The sequence below is a fragment of the Sarcophilus harrisii genome, chromosome 3 (assembly GCF_902635505.1).
Source record: "Sarcophilus harrisii chromosome 3, mSarHar1.11, whole genome shotgun sequence".
NCBI lineage: Eukaryota > Metazoa > Chordata > Mammalia > Dasyuromorphia > Dasyuridae > Sarcophilus > Sarcophilus harrisii.
In genome coordinates, this window is record NC_045428.1 from 585,319,723 (window position 1) to 585,330,510 (window position 10,788).

Genomic DNA, 10,788 nt, shown 5'->3' on the forward strand with positions numbered 1-10,788 from the left:
GGGGGAAGGGAGGTTAATAACTTCTCCAGGTGAGGGAAGGCAATAAAAGCTCCAGGTGGGGAGGGGAACTTGTGGGGCGGGGGGAGGGGAGACCAAGGCGGGGTAAAGTTCCGGGGAGGGGCAATGCTCCCCGGGAGGGGCGTCGGCCCGGGAGGGGCAAGTCCCCTGGGGAGGGGCTTCGGCCCCGGGGAGGGGCAATGTCCCCCGGGGAGGGGAGGGCAGGGCTGGGTGACAGCTTTAGGGGAACGGGATAAACGGCAAAAACCGCTCCCACGGAGAAGGAAGCCTGGAAACAACAGTTGTAGGTCACGAGGGGCAGTAACAGCTTCAGGTGAGGGAGCAGAGGAGGATGGATTAAACCTCCAGGGACAGCGGACCGGAAGGGCGGGGCATCGCATTTTCCTAGGCCACGCCTCCCGGGCAGGGCTGGTTCATCCGAGCGTCACGCACGCACGTAGCCCTCAGGGAACGTACGTACGCACGCACGCACGCGGCGGCGCGGTCCCCCCGCCCATCCTCCTCCAAGCGCGTGCGTATGCGCACGTGTGCGCAAGCGCAGTCCTCGGAGACGCTGTCGGGCGGGAGGCTCGGTGGCCCGGTGGCCCCCGATGGCTCTGTCCGGAGCGGCGGCTGCTCGCGGGCCTAGGCTGAGGCTGACGCGGAAAAAGCCCCCCGCGCCTCCTCCCTCCTCTTGCTCCGGGCCTGGCGGCGGGGGGCAGGAGGGCAGGTGAGGCCCCGCCCGAGGACGGAGGCCCACGTTATTCGGGCCTTGGTCCCCCTCCCCCGTCCTCCTGCTTCTCCCCGATAGGCCCCGCCCCCGCCCCGCCCCCGCGGATTGGGCGTTTTCACTTCCCCTCCCCCGCCTCAGCCGCCAGTGACCCGCCGCGTGTGTCCCCCACGGAACAGGCCTCCTGCAGCCCCCAGTGACCAGGCCCTCCCTTAGTCCCACTGACCAGACGCCCGCCGGCCTCTGCGCCTCCTGCCCGCCGTAGCTAGGGGGCGCTCGGCAGGGGCCTCGCCCGTTCGCGGCTCTCGCCTCTCCTGCCTCTGGAGTAGGAAGGGCCGTGGGGGTCACCGTTCTAAGCGCGCTAAGTTTCCCAGAGATGGAACGTGTGGCCAGGGGCCCTTCTCCCCCCGGGGCTGCCCCTGTTGGGCCAAGCCGGGTCCTGGAGACAAGGCTGGTCCGGATGCTGCCCGGCCCGTGTGGGGGAGGGGAATCGGCACTAATGTGGCTCCTGCTGTGTGCTGGGGGGGGTGGGGGGGTGCGGGGCTCTGGCTTTGTAAGCGGGGAGATGACGTCGGCCCCCGCGTTCCTGCAGGATCCATCCAGGGTGGGGGGAAGAGGGAATGAGCATTTACAGAGCGCTTGCTGTGTGCACAGATGTCATTGCAGGGCCCTTTTAGTTGGAGGAGGCGGAGGCCGGCGGGCCGAGGGCCTGGCCCAGAGTCGGAGGCTGATTTGGGCCCAGGACTCTCGGGTGCCTCGGGGGCAGCTGGGGCTTTGGGCTGCCCGGGACACCGACCCGCCGCGCCCTTTGGCGGATAGGAGACGGAACCTAGGTTTGGGGCGTGTGAATGCGTTTCCCGGGCTCAGGATGGGGGAGCCGGGGAGCCCCGAGACCAAATCCACCTCGGGGGCTCCCGTCCGCCCCTGGGCAAGTCCCCTTGCCTCAGCTTCCTCCTCGTAAAGTGAGCCGGAGGGGCGGCAGGCTCCCCCACCCCCGGCTCTGTGCCGAGAAAAGCCCACACGGGGTCGCGAGAGTGACTCAGTCTGAGCCGTACAGTGTCGGCCGCCTTTTCCTTCCCCTATAGAAGGGAGCCCTGCGGGCGGCGGCAGCAGCGGGCGGCGGCCTCCGGGCGCGCTCGGGTCCGGGCCCTCGTCGTCCGCCCGGGGCTCCTGCGCCCACTCCCCGGGGGTGCCGGGAGGCAGGTCGGTAAAAGCTCAGGCGCGACACAAAATGCAAGTCCCCCGAGTCTCTGCTGCTCCCCCCTCCCCGTCAGGTTGGGCCCTGGCAGGGCAGCAGGGCGGGGCTCGGGCTGGCTGTGGGAAGGCCCCCCAGGAAGAGGGAGGTCAGAAAGGAGAAGAGGCATGGGGATGCACAGGGGTCCGCCGGCCCCTCCCCGTCCCACTGACTGCCAGGAGGCCTCAGGGAATCCAGGGCTTTTCCTCAGCCGCCGTAGGCCCCTCGGAGGTCGTCCGGCCCGCTCCCGGCTTGGAGCCTGGGGGGCCCCGTGGAACGCTCCCAGCCCCTTCCTCAGATTTTAGAGCGCTCCCAGTGTGGAGTGGATCCTGATGGCAAGTCTCTTCCTCGTTTTGTGTTCACAGAACTTCCAACAGAGGCTCTTGGTTGGACCAAGAAGGGTTAAGTGAGCCCCAAGAACTGTGGAGACTGCTGGTGTTGAGAGGTGTGAACTCCAGCCAGAATCAGGGCAGCCAGGAAATGCCAGATTTACCAGCATTCTTTGACAAGGTAGCCTGTACCTCAAGATATTAATGGTCAGGATGTAGACTTTTATGACAGAGTCTATTAAAGAGGCACCAGTTGCCTTTTAAAATTAGATTTTTTTTCTTTAATAGGGAAACCTGACCTTTAAAAAATGTTGCTGAACTCCCAACCGATGCGTTTCATTGAGAGTGTCTTACCTAGTATTCCGTGGTAGAGATGATGATTCTATTGACTTGGAAGCGATGAATCCTTTACCAACACCATCAAAAACCACTGCCCTCACCAGCGTTTCCGGCCATTTCTTTAAAAAGCTTTTTGTAAATCTCCACCCCCACCTGCCCCCCCTGCACAAAGCCTTCTCCACCCCCACCTGCCCCCCCTGCACAAAGCCTTCTCCACCCCCCCCTGCCCCCCCTGCACAAAGCCTTCTCCACCCCCACCTGCCCCCCCTGCACAAAGCCTTCTCCACCCCCACCTGCCCCCCCTGCACAAAGCCTCCTGGTGTGGAGATGCTCAGTTTCTATGAAAGGCATTGTGTTTTTCTCATTTACATTTCTTGACTTGAGACTTTAGAGTTGGAAAGAGCCTCAGACTAGGCAGCCACTAAGCATTAGTTGCCTGTTCCATGTTGATAGTGGAGACAAGGCTCTTGTGTTCACGTTGGCAGCCCCCGCCCGCCTGGAGACTCCAGTGACAGGAAGCTCCCCACCTGTATGGAGGCGCCCATTCTGCTCTGAGAAGGCACTTCCTGGGAGCAGGTCACCCATTGGTGACTCCTGGGTCCGGCCAAGCAGGATGCGTGAATCCCGGCCTTTGCCCTACAAGGAGAGGAGGGATCATGGGCTCCCAGGACTCCACCAGGATCCCCCCCAGAACCTCTTTGGAGAGCAGTCCTTCAGCCCTGACACCCTCCACCAAGGGGAGCCCTGCTTCTCCAGGCAGCCCTTCCTCCTTAGGCACTGGGGTATTTTCCCCCAACTTCCAATCTCCCTTTGCAGCTTCTTCCCCTTCCTCCCTTCCTCCTTGTGGCCTCTGGGGGCAGACGGAGCAGGGCTCATCCCTCTTCGATGGGGAGCCTGACCCACTTGCGGGCAGCTGCCTGGCACATGCAGTGCCCCGCTCTTCTGTGGCCCCCTTTGGAAGTTCCTCGTTTATGATGCCCCCCAAGCTGGTCCCGAAGCTCCGGTTGTGGGGGGTGGCAGAGAACAGACTTGACTACCTTGGGCTGCTTGGGAAGTGGGAGCCCTTCTGGGAATCAGGAGGCAAGAGTTTTTCAAGAACTTAACCTCAGTGAGTTGTCGGAAGGAAGTTAGTCTCCTTTGGGCAGTGGACTGAGGCTTTGGGTTAATTATCAGAGGGACCAAAGTTCTTTCGGAGGCATAGGACACCAGGAAGGGCCTGAGGTTTTCTGGGACGTTGCATTTTCTTCACGATCAGGACGGGTCGCCCTGGAGCTGGCAGGGCGCCCAGACAAGGCACGCCCCCCCGAGCAGTTCTCAGCTGTCTTCCCTGGCAGGGCAGACCTGCTCCACAGAGGAGTTGGGGAAAGAGGCAGAAGACTTGGTTGTGAATCCTGCCGCTGACATGTGTTTGTGCTCTGGGGGGAGCTGCTGCTTCTCCATGAGGCTCAGTTTCCCCATCTGCCTGTTGAGAAGGTTGGACTAGGGCATCCCTGACTTGTGGCCCCTGAAGTCTGCATTCTTGTGAAGTCTGTGGTTCTTGGTTTGTATGTAATGCCTGTTAAGAAAAAAAGCTTAGCTATCTAATTGGATCTGAAACGGGAAAGAGCGCTGAGTAATAGCGTGAGGTCTGGGTTTGAGTCCTTCTGCCCCTTGCCATTTGTGTGACCCTGGCATGAATCCCCCAAGCTCTCTGGGCCTCATACCTGCAAAACGAGAGGGTCGGGTTCCTCCTTAGTTCTACAACTGTCTGAAAAACATAAAAACTTACTTTTACAGAATACCAGGAATGACGAGAACTCACAGCAACCGACCGTCTTTAAAGTGGGGACAGAAGAGTTTCAGTGGACGCCTTTCCCACCTGCCTTTGCATTTGTCAGTGGGCAGTTAAGAAAGCCAGACTCTTCTCGTTTCACAAAGGAGAAAAATCTTCGGGTACTCGATGAGCAAGGGCAGAAAATGGGTCCACAGAGTGAGCTTTCCTCCCCGAGCACCTCTGCTGGGGGCTGTGAGAAGCAGGAGGCCAGGCCGGGCAGCGGCGCTGGGGTGAAAAGGCCCTCGGATCTGAAAGACGGCAGCGTCAGGGCCTCAAAGGGCAGTCTTCCGGCCCACCCACAGCAGTCCCAGCTCAGGAAAAAACAGAGGCTTTGGGTGGAGGGGGCTGCTGCCTCCTCAGCGTCTCCACGGGGCCTGGGCCGCCTCGGGCACTCCTCTGGGAAAAAGCCCAGCCACAGTCTTGACTCAGACGGGGCCAGAGCGGGAACAGAGGCTGCCTCGGCCGGCCCGAGCCAGGAGACCATGGCCCTCAATGGCTGTCCGATGTGCCAGCAGCAGTTTACTGGAAAGTAAGTCTTGGGTCCTTTCCTCTTCCAGAGAAAGCCTTTTCATGAGGGCCCTGCCTGAGGCTGGGGGGGTCTAGGGAGGGACTCTGCCAGACCCAGGCCAGCAGCATCCCACCGGCGAGTAGGATCACTGGGGCAGAAAACCTGGGGGGACGAGGGCTGGGGTGCAAGTTGTTAGGATATGGTGTAGGCATGGCCTTGAAAAGTAATCCTATATAAGGAGAGCCTGCAGAATTAATTGATGACACTGATTTCTACCCAGCGGGGAAGGTTAACGTCCCTTTCATGAGCACGCTTGCGGTGCTGCCTGGGCCAGGCTCGGCGCATAGGGGCCAGTCACCCACCGCTGCCGTCCGGGCACCCCTGGGCGGGAGCACAGCTGCAACTTTATGGCCACACAGAAACACTGCTGGATTCATTAGGACAGGAAATATCTTCTCCTTCTGTAACCCTGGATGTTTCACTTAGCTCCCAGGGTTGATTTAATGGTAGTTGGGTTAAGCACAGAAATCCCCAGCCATAAAGATGAGCATTTAGCTCTGAATGAGGATTGTTTTAAATGAGCATTTCCTTGTTTAAATAACCCCATAAATATTTGCCCTAATATGTTCCGGGTGTTTGGGAGGTTTGAAAAATGGAAAATACTCTGTCATTATTGCCAGAGCTGAAACTCAGGTTTTTCTTAAAATTTTCAGTTTAGTGTTTTTTCTTTCCTTGTGGGATTGAGCCCACTTGTGCTGAAGTTCATCTCCCCAAGAGTCCGGCCTGCTAGATCTGTAGCTTGCCTGGCACGTCCAAGGTGCCCGCCATGCCAGCTGCCCAGCAGAGTTCTGGGCCCATACCGTTTTGCTTATAGTCCCCCATTGGGAGGGTTCTCCTGAACAGCTCAGCTCCTCCACAGTAAGACTACGAAACTGGAGCCAGACGTGGCGATTGGTGGCACAGTGGTTAGGGCATCAGCAAGACCCAAATGTAAATCGGCCCCCAGACACTCAGAAGCTGTGTGATCTGGGCAGGTCATGCCACCTCTGTTTGCCTGTTTCCTCATCTATATTAATAATAATAATAAAAGCACTACCACCAGTTATGAGGATCTCTGTAGATAACGGTAAAGGATCAAGCACCAGTTTCTGGCTTGTAGTAGGTGCTGTGTAAATGTTAGCCATCATTCTTTGTTTGCAGTTAGAAAAATTACCTAAGGGACTGAAGATAGATCAGGTACATACAATGTGTCTGACAGAGTTCTTTGATAGGAGGCTTTGAATTGGTTTTTAATGCATTAAGCAGAGATAGCAAGTTTCCCTGCTTTACAGGGTGTTTAGATAGTCTAATGTTGGACTGAAGTGTTCTGCTTGTTTGGATACAATAAGCTCCATTTGTCCAGCAAAGGACAGGACCAACATTTACCCTGTAGACAATTGGATTTATTGGGGGAAAGGGGGGCGGTAATGGGACGTCTGGCTGCATTGTATGAACTTAGATATCATGACTTTTTCTTAGCAGTGCTTGGGGAGAAATTAGGTCACAGATGTCACCACAGCTGAGGCTCAGAGGGCAGGAAGGGGCATTCTGGGAGAGTCTCCTGAACCTCATTCAGATGGCTTACTGGGGGTCCAGCCTGGGTAGGCAGGAGGCTGATAACAGTTAATTGAGGTCTCAATTTATGAATGTCAGGAAAACATTCAAGAAATTGAGGGAATAGAGAAAGGCTGTTGGAATCTCTTGAAAAGGCCCATCTTCTTAAAGGAGAAAGTCCTTGGGTCAGAAGTGCACTTTATCCTTTCGAATCCTTTATGGTTTTGGTAAGGGATTCTGGTGCAAATAGCCATCAGTTTATTTCAGGAGGGAGGGGCCAGCCTGGCTGAGCTTGGAAAAAGGAACTTGTCAGATGGAACTATGGAGTTTTGTCCATGACAGCTCGTTGCCTTGCCCACCTAAGGCATTCTGGAAGGGTAGTGAGCGGGAGGAACTGCAGAGGAACACTTGTGGGAGCAAAGTCAGGAGCCTAGGGGCTCTCCTCTGCTCCCAGGGGGGGCCTCGTGAAGGAGTGGAGGGCAGTACACTGTCTTGGCTGCCTTCCTTCTCAGGGAGCTAGGGACCGACCGCTCCTGTGACCTCACTGATAGAGGGAACACCAAAGTTAGCAAAAACACTCCTCCCGTGCAGGTTGGCCCCAGCTCTGAAGCAAGAGTTTCACAAAGTTAGATGGACCCTAAGAAGTTAAATGACTTGTTTGGGAGCCAATAGCCAGTATAGGTCAGAGGCCAGACTGAAACTTGGGTTTTCTTGCCTTTAAAGCCTGCACTTTGCCACGTGTGGTCCAACGTACGCCTGAACCCCACAAATCAACATTATCTACGTTGCATGTGTTTTTATTCCATTAAATATTTCCCGCTTCCATTTTAATATATTGTACTAAATGTCCAACAATTTTCCAGGCCAGCCGCCAGATTGATACCTCTGCTCTATAATGTTGCCTCTCAAAGTAGCATTTATATTTTTCTTTAAGGTTTGCAAAGGTCTTTACATATATCACCTCATTTTATCCTCACAACTTTGGGAGAGATGCTATATTATCTTCTTTTTACAGATAAGGAAACTGAGTCAGATAGCCATTGAGTAACTTATCTGGGGTCACACAACGAAATTTCTGAAATAGCATTTGAGATTCGCTGTAAAGGAGCATTAAAAATAGGCCCTTTGAAGAGGAAGAGACAAGAGTTTGGCTTTCTGGTTTTAAGTGACTTGCTAAAGAACATTGATTTGGAGGAGAAAGTAGGTGTTGATCAGCTTTTTGCCATTGAGCTACATGTATTCTGTGCTCATGACTTTGTCTTTATAAATGAAGAGGCGTGTATAAACTTATGGTGCGTGTGACTAAATTCCAAAGTCAGGGGCAGCTAGACAGTGCAGTGGACAGAGCAGTGGCCCCAGAGTCAGTAGGACTCCAGTTTAAATCTAACCTCAGACCCTTAACACTTACTAGCTGGGTGACCATAGGCAAGTCACTTAACCCCAGTTGCCTTGAATAAAAACAAATAAATCAATTATCTACTTTGTTTTTCTCTTTCTGGAAGTAAAGTACACCCAGGTCCACCCGTTAGCTGTGTGATTCTCTGTGCCCAAACAGGAGGCTTATTGTGCATGCTAGGAGATGAGACGGCCTATGGAAGCTGAGGAGGGATTTCTAAGCTTGGGGGGGGGGGGGGGAGAAGGGGAGAGAAGGGGCGTGTTTTGGCAAAACCAGATACGCTGCCATAAGCACTTATTTTAACAAATGTACACAGAGACTGTCTTGTCTCTTAACTATTGCTAGAAAAATACTTTTTACAATTAGCATGTTCCATTCAAATTGTTAAGCTGCCATCTTTAGGGCTTATTAAATGGTAGCCATTTCCTCAGCCACCAGCTCCCAAATGACACCCACTTTATTGCTGATCTTCTGCTTGGTCCAAATGGTCCATTCTGCTGAGTATATCAAGGGAAATGGATGGAGGCAGGAGAGGGTGTACTAGAATTCTGCTATACGCAAACTTTAAAAGTGTACTTGGAGGGTAGGTTCACTTCAGTAATTGCTAACCTTTATAGGATCCTCAGAGATTTGCTTCCTTAACACTGGAAGAGAAAGCTGCCAGGACTGTTGGATTTTATCAGTCATTGGGGGGAGACTGAAAGCAGGGTAGAAATACCTAGGCTTTCCTTGCAGTTCAATAGTGCTTTTGTAGGTGAATGAGTTTTCCAAGAAAACAGCAAGATTTTATTATTTTTTTTAATAGAAGCTTGTAAATAGCATCATGTAGTAATTTGTTTTTTAAGGGCAAATGGGGAATTTTAAAAAATGTGACATAGGGAAAGCACTGTATTAGGGGACTATTGTGCCCCGCCCCAACCAGGTCCCTTTTTGAATGACTGAGAGGATATTTAATGACATTTCTCAGAATTAAAAATTGGTTTGGATAGTAAATATTTTTAGTAAATATCTCCTGAAGACTCTCTTGCTTTCTGCTTTATAGAAATCACTTATGTGAATCCTGGCCTAGAACCCTTGCTTCTGAAGTGCTTCCTCACTGGCTTTCTGGGCTAAGGTGGAAAGGGGAAAGGAGCTGGAGAAATTAGGTGGTCAAGTATTTTTTGGGGGGTAAGATAAGCGCTTTGAGTACAGAAGCGCTGCAGAACCCTTACAATTTTCCAAGCGTATATTAGAACAGTTCAGTATTTCAGTGTTTCACTTCCATTGGCAAACTTTTGGAGTCATTTAAGCAACATTTAACAGGTGGAAAGGAGGGACCTGAAAGATCAGGCTTTTCTTTTTAGACACAGTAGTGGGTAATGATGGCAAACGTTTGTCGGCAGCAGTGAGGAGCTAAACAGTGGTGAGTAGTAGTCTGGGTTGCTGACAGTCTGAGGGAATTTAAGGGCAGCATTTTCTCCCCCCACCTCCCAAATTGCTGTTAGTCATGTTTCTGTTGTGATCCAAATGCAAGAATCTGCCTCTCTGCAGCCTGCCCCATAGGTAGCACCCAATGAGAGCCACAGGAACCTGCCAGCTCCTGCTTATCATTACTTCCCTCTGAAGGGCAACACACATGCCTGGCCATTTGTGAACAGCAGCACAAACTACACGTGGTTGTCGCATGTTGTACCTAAAAGGCTATGATTGTGTTAATCTGCAGGATGTATCGAGAACACTGCCACTTTTCCAAAGCTCTTCTAGCTGGAAACATTCATGCAAGAGTACAGAAGGCCTTTTCATGCTTTGGAGGGAGACATATAAACTCAGTTTATTTAACAACATTCTTGAGAAATGACCAAATTTGGAAAAGATGATGTGTCATTTGTGCTCCATGAAACACTTCATTGATATGTTTTTAAGACCAAAGGGTGAGAAAAATCTGGCTTAGACTTTTTTCCTGTGGAGACAAGACAGTTCTCTAGTGTTAGCTTGAGGTGGCCCAAATCTTTATTTAACAGGACTCTCAGTTTACTCTCACTGATCTGAGATCTTAATGAGCAACTAGAAGAACTCCCTCCCAAGAAAGGCTACAGTATAATGCCACCGGAAAGTCTGGATGGTCTTAGGATGTCCCATCTTTTATGAATTGTCTCCCCAAGTTGTCTGTGGAACAAGTATTTACTCTTGGCTACCCAGATTGCCCACTTACTAATAACTCTTGTGTTTTCCTCTGCAGACTCTCACAGCTGGATATCGATAGTCATCTCGCTAAATGCTTGTCAGAGAGTATTGAAGATGTGATATGGTGAAGTTGGTAGAAAGAGCCCATGAGAAATCAATTTATAAAGTAGGAATGACTGTAAAACATGACCTTCCCCACAGCTGAGTATGGTTACAAGAAATGGCCCAGGTCCCCCTATCCCCTATATAAACATTCCCTCCCTGGACTGTGGGTACTCTGAAGATTTTTCCTCAAGACCCACTTCCAAACCCAGGTATCATCAAAGCACCCTGGGAAGGCAGCGTCCTAGCTGACAAGACTTGCTGACTCTGCCTTTTAAAAAAAATAGACTAATAAAGATTTCATTTTGAATATTGAATGGCTATTTTAATTTCTATCACACTGCAGACCTCTTTAAAAGAAGTGCTCTGCAGAAAGAATCTGCCCTAGTCACAGTAACAGCCACTAAAGGATGGTGTCCCGTGGGCTCTGTTGTAGTCAGAGAATCTAGTTTCCACTCCCTGAGTGTGGCTGGGGCTGGCCAAGTCTCACAGACTCTGAGCCCACCCTTCGGACCAGCAGGTGTTTCTGCCTTGCCATGGGCACTGGGGAGGGAGGGGGGCCGTGCTGGACTGGGCTGTCCCAA

General features: G+C 52.5%; 1 protein-coding gene across 2 annotated transcripts; it reads left to right on the forward strand.

The window, feature by feature from the left end:
- Positions 1-533: 533 nt before the first annotated feature.
- Positions 534-10,521, forward strand: FAAP20 (FA core complex associated protein 20). 2 transcript variants are annotated; one of them, XM_031963011.1, is made up of 4 exons: positions 534-727; positions 2,327-2,471; positions 4,406-4,971; positions 10,158-10,521. In XM_031963011.1, the coding sequence occupies exons 1-4, from the start codon at positions 609-611 to the stop codon at positions 10,228-10,230; spliced, it is 903 nt and encodes a 300-aa protein (XP_031818871.1). In that variant the 5' UTR covers positions 534-608; the 3' UTR covers positions 10,231-10,521. The 2 variants fall into 2 exon arrangements, with proteins under 2 accessions (XP_031818871.1, XP_003766333.2); XM_003766285.4 differs by lacking the exons at positions 534-727; positions 2,327-2,471 and adding an exon at positions 2,904-3,411.
- Positions 10,522-10,788: the final 267 nt, after the last annotated feature.

What these genes read in the sequence shown, in the direction of transcription:
- FAAP20 (XM_031963011.1), top strand. Translation starts at nt 609, where the DNA reads ATGGCTCTGTCCGGAGCGGCGGCTGCTCGCGGGCCTAGGCTGAGGCTG. An exon ending in GGCGGGGGGCAGGAGGGCAG is followed by an intron (nt 728 to 2,326) that starts GTGAGGCCCCGC and finishes TTGTGTTCACAG; the next exon opens with AACTTCCAACAGAGGCTCTT. An exon ending in TACCAGCATTCTTTGACAAG is followed by an intron (nt 2,472 to 4,405) that starts GTAGCCTGTACC and finishes TTACTTTTACAG; the next exon opens with AATACCAGGAATGACGAGAA.